At 50.6% G+C, this 18,892-nt stretch overlaps 1 protein-coding gene across 2 annotated transcripts in view; it reads right to left on the bottom strand.

Annotated features, from left to right (window-relative positions):
• Positions 1-905: 905 nt before the first annotated feature.
• Positions 906-18,892, bottom strand: part of Alox5ap (arachidonate 5-lipoxygenase activating protein) — a 22,075-nt gene continuing 4,088 nt past the window's right edge. The window contains exons 2-5 of one of the 2 annotated variants that reach the window (XM_051162846.1): positions 15,210-15,309; positions 7,500-7,570; positions 3,305-3,386; positions 906-1,068 (exon numbers count right to left, since the gene is read on the bottom strand). In XM_051162846.1, the coding sequence (XP_051018803.1) occupies positions 906-1,068; positions 3,305-3,386; positions 7,500-7,570; positions 15,210-15,309 (416 nt within the window). The remainder of the gene's footprint in view (positions 1,069-3,304; positions 3,387-7,499; positions 7,571-15,209; positions 15,310-18,892) is intronic. The other variant, XM_051162847.1, reaches the window with a different exon arrangement.

Raw genomic sequence — 18,892 nt, forward strand, 5'->3', positions numbered from 1 at the left:
ATAATTATGAATGTATTGAATGAACATTATATAATATATAATTATATAGAATATATATATATCATTCTATTAATGCTGCCCCTTTAAGAGAACTCTAATATACTAACCAAAAAAATAATTTAACTTACATAAGGAAAAATCAAACTGAGCTCTCCTCGTATGGCCCCAAGAGAATGCCTTTCCTGCTAGCTGTCTTGGACACTTGACTATCCTTGTGTCTTCCAAGATGTCCTCTTCGTCCCAAAGGCCACCTGGGTAACAGCAATTGAGTCACTACAAACCTGTCCAGAATGCAGGGTATATTTCATTAACTACAACCAGCAGGTGGCTCGTGAATCCACTCGCTCATCTATTCATTGGTTCAGCCATGTGGCAGCACCTATGATGGGGCTGGCATTCTCTCCAGCTCTCAGAGCGCAGTCTAGGCCGCGTGACGTAGTAAATGTTGCACATGGCGCTGGTGAGTTAAAATGCCAACCTAAGGTGCTTAGCCAATAAAAGACTCTTGACGACATCAGTGTCCATATATGGATATTATGACTTTAATTACCATCATGTAAGGAACGCTAGTGGCTAACACAGGCATTTCACCCCCAAACTGATTTTGATATGCCCTTTATTTTACAAACACAACACATCTGGTCACAAGACGCCTCCAGAGAGCACAATAAGCCAGCAGAGGTACAGGATGGACCTGGACAATAAATCCTGGACCACTGCCGCCTTCAAGGGGCGGAGCTAGCACAACATCATTTTCTTCCCGGAAAAGCAAGGTTAACGGATGCCGTGGAGCCCAGGGGGCCACTAGACCACGGCATCTGCCACTGAGGAGGGGCAGATCCCCCCCCCCACTGTTGAGCTATGACACCTCTCTACTGATCTGGAGGCCGCGCCCCACCTCCCAATCAGGGGATGAGAAGCAGAGGGGAGATGGTTGTGGTCACAGTTCTTATGTAGTTCTCAAAGTCGCTTCCGAAGAAGGAGATGAGGTAATGGTTGAGTATCCCGGCGAGGGACATGAGGAACAGAAACAAGATGATGCGCTTGCCAAATATGTAGCCAGGGGTGCTGCGAAGAAAGGGAGAAGGGCGGTAGATGAAACACAAATGGCACCATTGTGCCCAAAGATGCTACCACTTCCAGACACAGGGACTTAAATTAGAAGTCATTTATTGAGTAATTCTCCATTTACCCACTTCCTTCATAGCTAGGGTGGAAGTGTCGTTGCCACTATTAATGGTTGCCCATGTTTCAAAGCCAGGTGAAGGAACCTGCCGTCTGAGCCTGCCATCCTTAGGGCTCAAGTGGCACTGGCTCCCTTAAGTTCTCTCAATGTCCCTAACTCCAGATCCTTGGTGACAGAACACTGGCAGGGCTTGACAGAGGTCAGATGGTCTGACGGAGGCCTAAGAGCACCACACCTCTGCAGGAGTGCCTGTAAGGCCTGTGCTGGAGGCTGGGGTGCAATGGAGCCTGTGTGAGGGGAGAGGGTTTAAATAAACCAGACTAGGGGGAGAGGGGAAAGGGGAGATGCTTTGGCCTCTGTGGGTTCAACCTTCCCTCCCGAGGACCCCTGGGAAAGAAGTGAGGTTTGCACTAATGGGAGATGAACACCCAGTGGTGGAAATGGCTCTTACATCCCAGAGGAGTGAGAAAAGGAAACCTTTCAAGGTCCCTCCTCCCACCCACCCCCCCAACCCCTTCTTCACCTGAAACCTTTTAGGCAGAGTCTCAGCTGGAGGGAAGTGACTGTGCAGGAGAAGTGACTGTCTAAAGTCAGTAAAGAACCAGCAAGGGCCTCGGGCAATAAGCACTGAAGGCAGCCAGCACTGAGCCAGCTCAGTGGGACAGGTGAGCCCTCCCCTCCTCTCCCCCAGGCCCCCTCACCCCACTGCCCGAGGCAGGTGTCACAGAGGGAGCCAAAGCCAGTGTCCGTCTTTCTGTCTGTCCACAATTGAAAGGAACCCCAGCAGCCCAGCAGCTCTCAACTCTAGTAGCAAGTGTTCGGAAGTTGCTCAGCAGTAGGGTACCAACCTCCTCCCTACTCTGGCATCCGTGGACTAAAAGCATCAGCGCCTAGTGGGAGCTTGGCAAAAGCCCCGGTCCTCCTCAAAGCAGGACACAGCAGCCCCTGTGTTCCAGCTAGTTCCTGGGAGAGTCACAGACAATGGAAACGGAGTAGCTGGCTTTTTTGTTTGTTTGTTTGTTTTTTTGAGACAGGGTTTCTCTGTGTGGCCTCAGCTGTCCTAGACTCACTTTGTAGACCAGGTTGGCCTCAAACTCACACTGTTCTGCTTGCCTCTGCCTACTGTGTGCTGGGATTAAAGGTGTGCGCCACCACACCCGGCTCCAATAGCTGGCTCTTAATGCTTGAATAGAGAAAGTTCTAAAAGCCCATGTGTTGACGAGTCTCCTGTTAGTGGCACTATTAACAAACACCTGGGATCACAAGGGCACCGGCCTCATCAGTTAGCGGCTATGTGGGGAACAATCAGAGGAGGTAGGCCGCTAGTTCTTGCCCTTGTCACGGTACCTATGCTGCCAAAGCAACTTTCAGGATTCTCCCCTCATGTAAATTCCAGGGCCGGAATCACGTGGTCAGGGGTTGGGGGCGGGGCAGGAGGGTATACCCAAAGGGAGAAAAGAAAGTGCTGAGGAGGGCTGATGTGTAGTCTAGGGCTTGTATATTACCACCCACATCTTGTATTCTTCTTGGCCCTGTAGGTCCCCAGATCTATTTGTTTACTCAAGGGACGCTGTGGTAAGACGCAGACTTAGGGTCTCATTTCTCTTGACTAGGAAATGTTTAATTCACAAGAGGCCTGGGAAGTCAGACCTAAATAATCATTGCTGCCCCCAGATTCTGCAAAGGAGAACAGCAGCGGGGGTGGGGTGGGGGGGGGAGGGAGGTGAGGGTTGTGTATGGAGGCGGTGAGGGTTGTGTGTGGGGGGCAGTGAGGGTTGTGTTTGGGGGGGCGGTGAGGGTTGTGTGTGGGGGGGCGGTGAGGGTTGTGTGGGGGGGTGATGAGGGCTGTGGGGGGGGGGGCGGTGAGGGTTGTGTGGTGGAAAGCGATCTGCAACCCGGTGTGCTGAAACAGCCCTGTGAGACAAAGCTATACGAAGAGAAAAACTTAATGGGAAACCAAGGCAACTCCCCCAGAGAGCTGGGGGACCCTACTCTGTGACCCCTTCCTCCAGTGAGACCCTGTTGAGCCTTTGGCGGCAGGCAGAGTGTTGTTCAGCGTTAAGACCCACCCCCCACCTCCAGTGGGAAAGCAAGTGCACATCACATCTGGAGACCCACCTCTGCGTTCTCTCTCCCAGATAGCCGACAAAGTACTTTTGCCTCACAAACAAATACATCAGTCCCGCGAAGGCGGCAGGAACTAAGGAGAGAGAAATGAAGAAAGACGCATGTCAGAGTCACAGCCTCCCAGATGGTTGTCCGCTCAACATGAACAGTGGTTAAGCAATCCGTGCTTTTTCACAACGCCAGCAGGGACACCAGGTTCTGAAAGTGGGGACCAGCACCCCGTCTCAGTCTGGGTCTCGGTCTGGGCAACTTGGAGAAGAAAGGCTTTGTTTCACACTTCCACAGCACAGGCCACCACTGAAGGAAGTCGGGGCAGGAACTCAAGACAGGAACCTGGAGGCCGGAGCTGACAGGCCACGGAGGCTTTGCTCCTTATGGCTTGTTCAGCCTGCTTTCTTATACAACCCAGGACCACTGGCCCAGTTAGTGGCACCTCCTATGTGAGATGGGCCCTCCAACAACAATCATTATAGAGACATACTCCACAGGCCTGCCGATAGGCCAATCTTATGGCCGCATTTTCTCAATTAGGATTCCCTCTTTTCAGATACATGTAGGTTTGGCCACAGCTCTCCTACTATGTGTGGACAAAGGCTGACCACAGCTCTCCTACTATGTGTGGACAAAGGCCAGTCTCAGCTCTCCTACTATGTGTCGACAAAGGCTGGCCACAGCTCTCCTACTATGTGTGGACAAAGGCCAGTCTCATCTCTCCTACTATGTGTGGACAAAGGCTGGCCACAGCTCTCCTACTCTGTATGAATAAAGGCTGGTGATAGTCGTTCTGTCAGGAAAAAGTCTTAAAGCAAAATAGGACCACATGAATGAAACCTCTTTGACAGTCTCCCCGCATCATCCACACACCAACATGGCTTCCCTTAGAGAGAAGTTTATACAAACCAGACCCCTCCGGCTCCAAAACCACCTGCTGGTTGGGATAGCTTTCCAGTCTCTGTTTTCCAGCAGAAGAAATCTAAGCAAAGGTCAAAGGTCCATGAGAGCAATTGTCTTTCCCAGGTCAGCTCTATACTTGGCATAGTGACCGGAACATATAGGCTTTCAATAATAGTTATCAAATAAATGATCTATTAAAGACCAGCAAGGATCGTGGAGGGGGCTGTGACTCCGCGTCTTTCTGATTTCAAAACCTTGTCAGTTCCACCAGCAACATCAGCAGCCTCTGTGGAACTCCCATCGTTACTGTGAACCATACTGAAGAAACACTTTTTATTCACTATTTATTTTTATTTTACGTGTATGGGTGTTTGGCCTGTATGTGCACTATGTGTATGCAGTACCCACAGAGGCCAGAAGAGGGAGCTAGAACCCCTGGAACTGATGCTATGATGGTTGTGAGATCCCTAGGTGGGTGCTGGGAACTGAACCTGTGTCTCTGCAAGAGCAGCCAGGGTTCTTAACCACCGAGCCATCTCTCCAGCCCACAAAAGTAACACTTTGTTTGATAGACTTGGCAGAATACACATTTTCTCTGTTGTGGTAGGTATTGTCCCCCCCTACCAGAATTACATCACAGTGGCTCTCCCATGTGGACAGGTCTGTTTTGACTTTTGTTGGCCCGTTTCTCTTTCAGTCAGAATTCAACTGAACTAATAGGCAACAGGCACGGGAAGGGTTCATGTCCCCTGCCTTCTGCTGGGAATGGCAGTGACCGTCTAAGCCTTAGAGTCTGGGGGAACTTGGGCCATGTGACTCACAAAGCTGGGCTCTGACGCAGCTGTCCTCAACCTGTGGGTCTCGACCCCTTTGAGAGCCGAAGGAGCCTCACCCAGGGGTCTCCCAAGACCATCTGAAACACAGGTATTTACATTATGATCCATAACAGTAGCAAAGTTACAGTTATGAGGTAGCAACAAAACAGTTTTATGGTTGGGGCTCATCACAGCATGAGGAACTGTAATTAAAGCGTCACAGCACCATAAAGGTGGAGAACCACCGCTCAAAAATTAAATTAAACTTTATGAAATTAAACAAGTCACTTGTCTCTCTGTATTTTGGTATAATCTTAGTGAGAGCTTTGGGACAGAGTAGGCTCTGCTGTTCCTTTCAGGAGCACCAACTAAATAATCTAGTGTGGACATTAAAAAGTGGCCATGATCAGGCTGGAGAGATGGCTCAGAGGGTAAGAGCACTGGCTGCTCTTCCAGAGGTCCTGAGTTCAGTTCCCAGCAACCACATGGTGGCTCACAACCATCTATAACGTGATCTGGTGCCCTCTTCTAGCATGCAGACACAACACTGTATACGTAATAAGTAAAAACAAAACAAAACAAAACAAAAAACGGCCATGATCAACTATCTGTGGCTGATGCCTTTGAGCCCCCCACTGCGTGTATGTTTGTTTTGACAGACGCATTTTTCCAGGGCTCTGAGACATTCTCAGACTCCTGTTTTATTCATCTCACTGGAGAGGCGGCGGCAGGGTTATCTAGTACCGTTCAGACCTGCCAAGACTCAAAACTCCTCCTATGGGTGTTCTTTGGCTTGATTTTTCAAATACCAGATGCACTTTTATAATCTCACTCAGGGTGGAAAATGGAAAATAAATGTTGAGATTTACTGAGAGCCTCTAGCGTGCCACAGGCCTGTGAGGCATCTCCTCTGACTGCCCATAGGAGTGACTCTCACACTTGGCAGCAAGATATCCATCCACCCACCTACTTATCTTTTCAAATTTTTAAATGGATTCTTGGGAAGGGATTTTTGTTGTTGTTGTTTTAAACAGGGCTTTTTTCTGTGTAGCCCTGGCTGCCCTGGAACTTGCTCTGTGGAGAAGGCTGGCCTTGAACTCAGAGACCTGCCTGCCTCTGCCTCCTGAGCACTGGGAATAAAGGTGTGCGCCACAGCCACCACCACCCAGCAAGGGATTCGTTGTCATTCTTTTTTAATTATGTGTATATGGTGTGTGTGTGTGTGTGTGTGTGTGTGTGTGTGCAGTATCCACTGAGGTCAGAAGAGGGCATCAGATCCCTGAGAGCTATGGTCACAGGCAGTCATGAGCTCCCTAGGGTGGGTGCTGGGAACTGAACTCTCTGCAAGAGCAGCAAACGCTCTTAATCACTGAGCCACCTCCCTAGACCCCATCCACTTCTTTTCTTTTCTTTAAGATTTATTTATTTATTATGTATACAATGTTCTGCCTGCATGTACACCTGCGGGCCAGAAGAGGGCACCAGATCACATTATAGATGGCTGTGAGCTACCATGTGGTTGCTGGGAATTGAACTCATGACCTCTGGAAGAGCAGCCCTTAACCTCTGAGCCATCTCTCCAGCCCCATCTATTTTCTTTTAATGGTCCTTTTGTGTATTATTAATCTTCATACAAAGCTGGTATGCAGTAAGTGTTCAAAGTGTGTTTACAATATATGTTAATACAGTAAAAGAATGCTTAGACCAATTCCAAGACTTAGAACTGAAAGACGCAGGTTCTGATCCTGCCCATGAAGCTAAGCAACTGAAGAGTGCTGAACCAGCGACTTCTTTCTCTGTGGTAGTGTCCACAAGGGTCGCAGGGAAACATACTTTATAGAGCAGTGGGAAATGATAAAGGTCAAATGGTTTGTCATGTGATTGCTTCCGGCCTTCCTGGATGGGCCCTGCCGGGCCACTGAAGCTGTCCCAAACACACTGAGCTATCACACACCAGCTCTCTTTTGTGTGTGATTCCGGTTTCCGTGTAATTGCAGAGGATATCTGGGATCAATCCGGACCATGGGCGGCTGATTACTCAGGTCCGGCTGGAATACAGCCGGTACCCGTCAGATATGAGCCTCCGTGCTGGGGGCTTATTAACAGAAGAACCGGCAGCCGCAGTCCCGAAATAGTTCCCTCGGGCGCTCGCTCTCATTGACGATGCCCTTGTATCTGAAGTAACTGTGCTTACGGATTGTGAGTCACATTTAGCCTTAAACCACCCTTGTCGGCGCAGCGCTCTCAACCAGCCACCAGGGAGCAAGCATTAGCAATGCAGGACCACACCATGCCGCGCTCTCACTGGGCATGCCCGGAACACAACCTCCCCTGGGCTCTCATCTCTCCAGGGCATCGTGCATGAGAGCTGGAGGTCCGGTCAAGGCTAATCAACAAAATGCCTGCCCTTTGAACCGCCCCCCCCCCCGGAGCTGCACATTATAGAAAGAAAACTCACAAAAGAAAGTCCCGGTTACCTTGGCTGCAAAGCAGTCCCGCAGTCCAGAGTACCACAAGGAAAGTGGGGTACGCATCTACGCAGTTCTGGCTGTGGGGCAAAACAGGGCAGAAAGAAATCAGAACACATGTGACTCCAGTGTGGCTTGAAAATTACCTGAGCGCCCCAGTTCACAGTTACCACTGTGCAAGGGTCACAAACCCTTCCTCTTAGCCTAGAGAGAGACAGCAGGCACGTTCAGCAGACATGCAAGCAAGCGTGTTCAGAACTCACTAGCTCCTGCTCTCAGGTAAAGCCTATCAGAGGCGGCGTCTCCTGACTGGCTCACTTTGGCAGGGCTCCCGGTGGGCGGTGCCCACACACTTCTCGGAATAAGAAGCGAGCAATGCGGACAAGGTGTGGTCACTGTCTGAACGGGAAGGGCAGAATAAAAATGCGAGACTAAGGGTTACTGTGCCCCACAGGAGGCAGCAGTCCAAGCAGAGGGACAGAGGCTCAAAGCATTAAAGGAACCAAAGTTCATTCACAAAAGCTGATGGGAGAAGATCTCTCACAGTCCCTGCTCCGGGCACATGCTGCCGCTGTGTGCCAGGCACTGTTCTGGTATCTGCCATCCATTGTCTCCTTTACAAGCACCCCACATGCCCGGGACAGACTCTGTGAGTTTTCTTTATTGTAACAAGTGGCCACTCACTTGGTGGCTTAAGACACAACCACAAATTCATTTAGTCATCATTCTAGAACTGGGAGTCTGAAAATAATCTCCCTAAGTGCAGACAGGTCTGCGTTGTCTCTAAAGCTCAAGTGGGCAGGGGAGTTACTGCCTTGACTCCTCAGACTCTACCGATCCCCGGCATCCCTTGGCACGGCCCCTTCAAAGCTAGGGAGGGCCAAATAGCCTTTTAATGTGAAACCTATCTCCTCCTCGTTTAAAAGATTCCGTTTGTGCGGCTGGAGAGATGGCTCAGTTGTTCAGAGCACTTGATGCACTTCCAGGGGACCATACTTAAGATGCCAGCATGTATCTCTGCAGGCTCACAACCACTGGTAACACCAGCTCCAGGGGACTCAACGCCTTCTTCTGGTATCTTTGGGCACCTGCACGCACACGACACACACACACACACACACACACACACACACACACACACACACGATACACACACAATACACACAGAGAGAAATAAAAATAAACAAACATGCCTATAATCCCATCACTTGTGGAGGCAGAAGCAGGTGGATCTCTGTGAGTTCGAGGCCAGCCTGGTCCACAGAGCAAGTCCAGGACAGCCAAAACTACCCAGAGAAACCCTGTCTCGAAAACCCAAAAACCAAACAAATAAGCGTGACTCACGTGAGCCTGAAGAGATTAGTTTCAAAACCAACCTGAATTTTTCCATGTAATGAAATAACAGTCTCCTAGGAAGAGGGTGTGTTAGGGGCTGTTATTCTGCCTGCCATAATTACAGTCCTATTTAGATGAGACACCAAGGCCCATAGCAGCTGACTAACTGTCTGGGTTCTTCCACTTAGGCTAAGGAAGGCCAGAACCCACCCCTGCCCACTTTGTCTCCAAACCCTGGCACAGTAAACAGTAAGTGTCCTTGGGAACAGCTCGCAGTCTGGAAGTAGAACTAAAGCAATACATGCAATAAACACGGAAAAGCAACAGAACAAATCTACGAGAGGTATTCAGGAAGTACCGAGACGCTGTGCAAAGGACAGCTGATTGCGACCAGGTCCTTGGCGGGACTTTAAGCAGCTTCGGCTTTAACCAGGCAATCAACCTCTCTGGTTTTAGGTTCCTCGCCCACAAAACAAAAAGTGGGGCCGTAGCTGTGCCCTCGGAGGCCCTCAGAGGCACAGAGGTTCTCATGTGGGCCCCACCTCAGCAAAGCCCAGGGCACCTGAGGACTTACTAGATACACAAACACCTGCACCGCTAGTGCGCGCATCAGCCGAAACTGGCCACAGAACTCAGCCGCCCTTCCGTGCCTTAGTACGTCTTCCAACAGTTTTGTGCATGGTGCAGTTGGAGAGCCACGGGTCAGCAGAGTTCAAATTATACAGGTAAGAGCCCAACTGCCATGTCCAGGCTGCTTCTTGCTAGGGTCTCATGCCTCAGAGCCACTTTTGAGTATGGGTACAGTACCCCCAAATATTACATGTGTGACACATTGGTCACCAGAGCTGAGGGCTAATTGCCTACAGCACCAAAGCAGCACCCTGCTGGGCTTATGGGGTGAGGCGGTTTGGATCCACACAGGCTCCACAGGCCTAGTGAACACAGAATTCCAAGCAGCAGGCGGGCCTGCGCGTCTTACACACTGCCCATTTACAGTTCCTCACTTGCTGAGTAAAGTGCAGTTCAAAAATCTACTAGTAGCTGCGTGCAGTGGTGGCGCATGCCTGTAATCCCAGCATTCTGGAGGCAGAGGCAGGTGGATCACTGTGAGTTCGAGGCCAGGCTGGTCTACAAAGTGAGTTCAGGACAGCCAGGGCTACACAGAGAAACCCTGTCTCAACAAAACAAAACAAGAATCTGCTAATAACAAGGGTTTCCCCCTGCCGTGGCTGGAGTCTCATTTTTTGCTTGTTTTGAAGCAGTTGTTTGGGAAGGGACAGGCACCTTCCTGTGCATGTGTGCGTTTGCGCATCTGTGTGTGGAGCCTGGTGCTTGCCAATCAGGCTGGCCTGGGAGGCCCAGGGGCCCACCGGTCTCTGCCTCCCCAGTGCTGGGTTACAGGCTTGAATGACTACACTCAGCTTCCTTTTCTTTTCTTTCACACGGGTGCTGGGGGTTGAACTCTGCTCCTCAGGGCTGCATAGCGAGCACTTGCAGCTTGAGCCGTCTCCACAGCCCTTGAAGTAGTAATCCTGGCTGGGCAGTGAAAGGCGAGGATCCCTAATTTCCCAGGAATCCTAACCTTGGGGAGAACTGTCAGATGACTCAGCTGGCCTCCCACAGCTCCCGCCTATCTCTCAATGACCTTCTCCTAATGAAGTGCTCTCTGTGTAGAGCTCGTAGGTCTGAATGGAGCTACTGTTGCCTTTATTTGCCTTTTGTATCTTTTCCTTTTTCAAAACAGAAGTGGCGAGCCCCTCTTGACCCTCGCCTTGAGGTCTAAACAGGATCTGCTCAGCAGGTCTTGCAGTAAATAGCCATGCTGTCTTACAGGTGAAATGCCAAGAGCTGGCTGTTTCATGGGGAGGCCCTGGGCTATCTTTTCTTTCCTTTCCTCCCACCCCCAACTCTGGAAATATAATGAGAAACACTTTCAAATTCTGTTGGTTTGTTTGGATTAAGTTAAAATAAGGAAATACTGTAATAGCTAATCAGACTATCAACACCTGGCAATAGGCTCCTGGTAGATTTTAAATTACTCTGCACTGTGAATTACTATACACTGCTTGGAAAGTGAGCCCGCAGCAGACACCGAGGGACGCTGGGGGATCATGACAGTGGGGTGACACTTCTCAGAATGTGTTCTGACAAAACGTGAGCAGAAAGGGGAACCTCTGAGGTTAATTATGACATCCCCTCTCGGCGAGTTAGACCATCTTTAGCACACGGAGCTTCTCGGACATATCCAGAAGTACTCGCTCTTCGCTGTCACATTGTTAATGACCCATCTTGGATCGCATTTCAGGAAATCACACATCCCTGGGCGCCCGGCTCATCCCACGGCTGGCTGTGCCTTCCTGCACTCCCAAGGAAGAGCCTGCAGTCAGGGCACGAGCACACTCCCGCCAAAGGCAAACTCTGACTCGGGTTCACTACCTGTGCTTCTGCACCGGGACCAGAGGGTTGTGCCTATATTCTGTGCGTGTGAAAGACTCAAGGTCCAGCTCGGTTAGTCTCGAAAGCTCTGACTCAGCACTCACGAGCTGTTAATGGAGGGCATCCGACCTGACCGACTATTCTGATGCCGGCTGGGTCATCTGCTGGCCCACTGCCTCAGACTCTCACGCTATCTACATCCCTCTGCACTGATAGCTCATGCTAAAATAACATTACCTTGGGCTTTTAATGTCTGCCAGCAAATATCATTTGCCTTCACATTATTTGTCCTTCGTAGCCAAGATCTCAAAATATTCATGATCCTACAGTCGTCAACCGAAATCTGGGCCTTACAGCTTACGACAGATATGTTTCTGTAGAAGTTACGTACAGTACGCATACTGCTGTCAGTCTGTGTATTAACAACAGGCACAACTTCACATCTTAAGTTTTAGATAGCAAGAGTAAATGCATGCTCTTGGGCTATGAGATGGCCTGGGCGTTAAGAGCATTGGCTGTGCTTGCAGAGGGCTTAGGTTCAGTTCCCAGCCCCACGTGAGGCTTATAATCATCTGTAACTGCAGATCTGGTGATCTGGTGCCCTCTTCTGGTGCCCATAGGCACTGCACACACGTGGTGTACACACATACATGCAGGAAGGCACTCATACACATAAAACTAAGTGGCTCTTCAAATACATCCTCTTTTCTTCCTCCACCTCTTCTTGGTGTGTTTGGAGGGCCCTGGAGAAGAGACTGTCGGGGTGTGTAATTCTATCAGAATGTCACCATCACCTTCCCGACGGTCTCTTGGCATAGGCAGACAGCCAGAGCACCACTAGGCTACCAGACCTCAGCTACACAGATCTCCAGCCCCTTGTGCAACCGACACGGGCACGAACAGATGGCTGTCGGCTGAAGGAGGAAGTGGTCTTCCTAACAGAACCACAACAGTGTCTGAGCAATCTCTGTCTTCTAGAAAGTTCTCTTCCCCACGTCTTTACTTCCTACCTCTCCACACACAACTTCCCTACCTTATTCTCCTTCAACTCTCAAAGCTGAGCGGTAAAGACACATGGATTTTGGAAACCGGGCTGCAAGACAGGCAGTGATGGCGCACGCCTTTAATCCCAGCACTTGGGAGGCAGAGGCGGGCGGATTGCTGTAAGCTCGAAGCCAGCCTGGTCTACATAGTGAGTTCCAAGATAGCCAAGGCTACACAGAGAAATCCTGTCTTGGAAAAACAAAACAAAGCAAAGAAAGAAAAAAGAAAGAGAGGAGAGAAGGAGGGAAGGAAAAAAGGAGAGAGAGAGAGAGAGAGACAGGGAGGGGGAGGGAGAGAGGGGGAGAGGGAGGGAGGGGGAGAGGTAGAGGGGGGGCTGGGCTGCAGTATCCTCAAGGTTGGGTCCCCAAACACGTTTATCACTTCCTATCCACCTTGTAAGTGTTTTCATCTTTGGAAGCCCCGCACAATCACAAACTTTCTTAGCTACTTCCCCTGGCCACGAAGTTGCACCACCAGCCTCAGGGTCCTTCTGCAATTTGAATGCTAGCAGGCAGAGGGGCCTGGTATAAGCACACTGGGGCACAGAAACAAAGTGCTTTCTCTCCCAGGGGGAAGTGGTAGAAATGAGATGGCTACAACCTGGCATCTTGGTACACAACTGACTCCGGATGCTGGCCGAGGCACAGGCAAGAGGACCACACATCAACGAGAACCTGGGCTACGCGGTGAGACCATGTGTCAAAAAAGAAAGAAAGAAACAAGACCATCCAGGCTGCGCCACCTCTTGCAGCAGCAGGGTAGAAACTTAACTTCTAAGAATGTGTGGGGTGCTGGGTGTGGTGGCGCACGCCTTTAATCCCAGCACTCGGGAGGCAGAGGCAGGTGGATCGCTGTGAGTTCAAGGCCAACCTGGTCTACAAAGTGAGTCCAGGACAGTCAAAGCTACACAGAAAGACCCTGTCTTGAAAAACCAAAAACCAAAAACCAAAAAAAAAAAAAAAGAATGCGTGATTAGGCCGTCCACTATGGCTTCTCACAGGAGGACTGCAGAGTCTGTAAAAACTCAGTGTCACTGTGAGAGAGTGGCCAGAGGGACAGTTCTCAGCCCTACTGCTAGAAACTGGTGGTTTTCTTTGAGCAGTTTTGTCTCCACGCCTGATCAAGCTTATCACATGGCATCTCCGGGGGAGGAGGGGTGGAAAGGGGGGCTTTTGTCTTATCTCCACAGAAAACACTACAGAAACATTGATGACAACCTACATATTCTCCCTGCCTCTTCTCCTCAAAATGGTTCTGTAACACCTTTTAACCCTCGTCTTTTAATGCCTTAAATTGACTCCTATTATTAACCAAGCCAAGGTCTAGACGGAGACAAAGAAATCTCCTTGTGGGTACTTCAGCAAAGAACTTCCTTAATCTGGTGGGAGTGTCCCCTAAGGAGGGGCAGGTGGTGGGATGGAAATCAAGCATCCAGAGTGCTCTACAGAGGCTCCTAAAGTGATTGCTCTAGAAGAGGCATGCATCAATTAGTTTAGGGACAGGGGAGGGAGGTGGGAAGGGGGTGGGGTTAGGGCAGGCAGGGCCAGGAAGTATCAATCGAAAAGTCCCTCCCTAGGATGGCTTATCCCCCTAGACCCTCCCTGGGATGGCACCCCCCCCCCCCGCCTAGACACTCTCTGGGATGGCACATCCCCCTTAGACCCTCCCTGGGATGGCACATCCCCCCTAGACTCTCCCTGGGATGGCACATCCCCCCTAGACCCTCCCTGAGATGGCACATCCCCCCTAGACTCTCCCTGGGATGGCACATCCACCCTAGACCCTCCCTGGGATGGCACATCCCCCCTAGACCCTCCCTGGGCTGGCACATCCCCCCCAGACCCTCTCTGGGATGGCACATCCCCCATAGACCCTCCCTGGGATGGCACATCCCCCCCAGACCCTCCCTGGGATGGCACATCCCCCCTAGACCCTCTCTGGGATGGCACATCCCCCTAGACCTCACACAAAGGGTGACTGGCATCTCCACAGGAGAAGGTGTGTGTGGTCATTCCTGAGGCCAACTGCATCCTCAGCTCCAGAATCAGTGAAGTTCACATGAAGCTGGTGATAGCTGAGTGGGAGCCTCCCCCACCCTGAGGCGCTCCCCCAGCTTGGGTAGGGGCCCCTTACACAGCCCCCTGGCCTTCCTAGAGAGCCCCTGACTTTGACCCTACAGTCCGGTGGCCGTGGCTTTCCTTCCCTTGGAAGTACCTTTGGAAGAATCAAAGTTACCCCTGGAGTTAGAACCGACATGATGTCTCCAGGTAGCCCTATACCAAAGCGGGGAGCCCGCCTTCTGACTAGCAGCAGTGGTAGCTGACACTGCCTAGATACAGTCTAGATAAGTGAGAACCATCCTTGAGTTTGCAAGAACCCCACCAACCTCTCTCCATGGCCACTCAGGTATCTCCCGGCAGCTCTTCTTCTCAAGAGTCAAGGCACTGCTCTCAGGGTCTCTTTCTTTCCACCCTCCTTTTGATTCCTCAAGGGGACCCCGTTCTGTGAAACTCACTGACACCCCCCACCCCCCACAAACTGCCACTGGACAAGGCCAGGGGGGTTGGCAGAAGGCACTTCTCAGGCTGCTGTGAATCACAGCGGGCCTGAGCTGAAGGGCTTCGGCACCCACGGGAAAGTGCTCCGCGTGCGCACTGAAGGCTGCTGGGTGTTGCTGGATCATAGCAGCCACCTCTCCCCTCCCCCTGCCCCACTGCCTCCCTCCCAGGCTTTCGCCAAGATGAGGAAGGGTCTTTCCACGAGAAATTCAGCCTTCCCAGACTTCTGGGAAGCCTGCCTCCTGGACACTTTTAAGGTCAACAGAGGCAAACCTGCCACGGGAGACAGTTTCGCTCCTTCATGCCCGTGTCCCCACTGGACAGCAGCACTGGTGTTTGAACTCACTTGGCAGTGTAGACCCGCTCAAAGGCAAGAGTCCCGGTCCTCTGGAAGCTTCTCCCCTTCTGAGTCTTGCTTTCGTGCTCCACCTTGTGGGCGAAGAACGCTGCCAGAGGGAAAGGTTTGAATATGGTTCACAGTCAGGCACATCCAGGAGTCTGTTCTTTAACTGTTTCTCTAAAATGTTAAATTGGATTTTGTGTCCAAACAAGCCTCCACATCCTCCCAGCCCCTTCACTGATACACTTGGCGTTGGGACAAAGTAGGAAAAGAGACACAGCCTCGCCTTAAGAAACTCAGAGTTGAAAGATATTGGCAGCTGCGCGGTGGCGCACACCTTTGACCCAGCAAGGCAGAAGCAGGGGCAAGCAGATCTCTGAGTTCAAGGCCTGCCTGATCTACAAAGTGAGTTCCAGGATTTCCAGGGCTACTCAGAGGAACCCTGTCTCAAAAAAAAAAAAAAAAAAAATTGACAACCAAGAAAAGTAGAAATTATACTATAGAACAATCTACGCCACAGGATGTTCAGAGTCCAGAGAAAATGATACCTAAGATAAAATCTGAAGAATAAGTAAGAACTGGCCACGTGGCTGTGGGGAGCATACACAAAGGCCAGAGACAAGAACATACGTCTGTGGCTTAGTGGATCCAGCTCAGCCCCTGGAGAACTACAAATGAGGTGGCTGGTGAACGGTTATTTTTAAAGGACAGTTTCCCAATTGTATAGATTACTCCTAAGTTTGTTTGTTTGTTTGTTTGTTTGTTTTATGTATATGGGTCTTTTTCCTGCATGTAGTATGTGCACCACATGTATGCAATACCCACAGAGGCCAGAAGAGGGCGACAGATTCCCCAACAAACTGGGCTTACAGATGGATGTGTGAGCCACTATGTGGGTGCCAGGAACTGAACTCAGGTCCTCTACAAGAGCAGCCCAACAGCCGAGCTCTCTCTGCTGCCCCAGCAAATGGTTATTTTAATGACATGTCTGTTGTCAACTACCATGAACCAGAGTGTGAGCCTGTTGCATCTGAAAACAATAGACTAAGATCCTTGACCCAAGGAGCTCACGTTTTACAGACAATAGAAGATGAGGAGACTGGAGGACAGTGAAACATCTAGGATACAACTGCGCCGTGCATTAGCTATGGACAGAGGAGATGGAGATGGCTGGGGTGTGGCCCACAGGAAGAGCACTTGCCCTGTACATGAAACTTCCTGGGTTCTACTCCAGGTGAGAAAAATAGAGAAGAAAGGGGGGCCAGGGCTGCAGCTTGGTTGGTGGGGAGTTTGTCTAGCCTGCGAAACGCCCTGGGTTTTGTCCCTGGTGTCACATAAACGTGAGCGCCGTGGCAGACACCTCAGGGGGTAAAAGCAGGAACATCCAGAGTTCAGTGACATGATGAGTTTAAAGCCAGCCTGAGACACATGAGAGAGAGAGAGAGACAGACAGACAGACAGACAGACAGACAGACACTAGTAAAAGGCCGCCAATGTGTACAACATAGGATGCCGAGAACGAGGCTCAAGAAGAAGGCAGCATCTGCCCCAAGACCCAGAGAAACTAAGATTCTAGAAATGATCATCTGGTTTAGCGAACCCATGAGATCCTGGTGGGAGCCCTGTGAAGAGACAAACGAGGGGCCCCTTACGCACTGATGCAGAGCAACAGCGGGAGCAGAAGCTGCCGTCTTCGGTGCCTCTGGTGTTTGGAGAAGGCTGACCCTGCATGGGAAGAACTCTTAGAGCTGACGGAGCCCTTGGTTTTAGTGGCGCAGGAGGCAGAATCCAGAGGGTATTGCAGTAGATGGGACGGTGCACAGTAGCGCTGCACAGGTTAGGCAAACTCTCTACTGACCAAACCTCTCCAGCCCCCCCCCCTCCTATTTTATTCCTTTACTCCCATTTAGGAAGTGGAAAATGGGGGATGTGGTTGGTTTCTTTCTTTATCCATTCCCTATTTGTCTCCTCCAAAAGCTATGAAACGGCACATTACCGACTGCACCACATAGATCCTTTCATGGTTTTCACACACACACACACACTATTACTACTACTACTACTACTACTAATAATAATAATAATAATAATAATAATAATAACAACAACAACAACAACTTGTAGAAACACTCCCATTCTGAGGCTCTCGCCCCCCGAACATGAGATGAGGTTGGCCTCTTGGAACCTGGAGGCTAGTTCCTCAGTCAGCTCCGGTACTTAGCTACCTCTGCTGGCCTTGCCAGGCCCTATGTGCTCAGAAAAGCAAAGCCTTCCTTTTCCCCAGGGAGAAAGGTCTCCCTGCTGCCTAGAGCTAACCTCCCACATCTGTCTCCTCACTGCTATTCTCACTCCTTTAGCTTTCAAGCTTTCCCTTTCTGTTCCCATCATCAAAAGGCACCTGCAAAGGCACCTGCAAAGGCATCTGCAAAGGCACCTGCAAAGGCATCTGCAAAGGCACCTGCAAAGGCACCTGCAAAGGCACCTGCAAAGGCACCTGCAAAGACACCTGCAAAGGCACCTGCAAAGGCACCTGCAAAGACACCTGCAAAGACACCTGCAAAGACACCTGCAAAGACACCTGCAAAGACACCTGCAAAGGCACCTGCAAATCTTCCTACCCACAAATCCAAACGTAAGCCTTTCCCCAGGCCGGTATCTGTGGACATCAGTCTTTACCTGCCTCACTACTCACCAGCCTCCCTATGCTCCTGTCATCCTCCAGTAAATTCCAGAAGCCACGTAGGCAGGGACCATTAGTACTCCTTTTCCTGGCTAGATGTTAATATTTGCAAGCAGCCCCTCGGAATTCACCACAAAGGGGACACTGGCAACCCGTCACCGGCAACACCTTACAGCCGCCACAGGTGCTTGTTTTCATCTAATACACTTCTCAGGTGGGGAATGGGGCGAGGTGGGGTGGGGGTGGTGCGGAGAACTCACATAAGCCCCTGGGGATCACATATGAAAGATCCTCAGACTTCGTTCATTGTCAAGTAACCGGGAGCTAGTGGAGTCACAGGTGCAGTTTGGCAGACAAATGGCTTATACGAGGCTGTTCTATTAGGGCTGGTGCTGGTGTTCTCAGGAGCTGTCTCTCCATCGGTCGGTCTCACCCTTCCTAACACAGCTCCTAATGCTGTGGTGACCCCCCCCCCATCATCATTGTTGCTGCTTCACAGCTGTTGCTACTGTTATGAATTGTCTTATAAACATCTGTGTTTTCTGATGGTCTTAGGTGACCCCTCTGGGGGTGGCGACCCACAAGTTGAACCACTGCTCTGCGGTCTTCATTTCAGAAAGAAGCCCTTGAAGCGAGGAGGCAGCTTTGTGGTGGAGGATGGGGAAGGATGCCTTCTGACATCCCCACCCCGACCCCGGTCACTTGATGGGCTGTGGGAACAGCACTCTAGCCAGAAAGTGTTCTTTCTCGATGTCACCATGTCCAGGACAGCACTCCTTCGTCCACCTTCTCCCTCGGTCTCCTGTAAAAGTCGCTTTCCCCCAAAACAGATGCCCTTCTACTTTGATGGAGTTGTTTTCTCAATAAATCCACCATAAGTTGGAAATATTTTAAGTCAAAATACATTTAAAGACCCCTAACCTGTTCAATGGCACAGCTTAGGCTGGACCACCTTAAATATCTTCAGAATACTCCTCAATTCCATAGCTTAGCCTGGACCACCTTAAAT

Source organism: Acomys russatus, chromosome 19, assembly GCF_903995435.1.
Source record: "Acomys russatus chromosome 19, mAcoRus1.1, whole genome shotgun sequence".
In the NCBI taxonomy this organism is placed as follows: domain Eukaryota; kingdom Metazoa; phylum Chordata; class Mammalia; order Rodentia; family Muridae; genus Acomys; species Acomys russatus.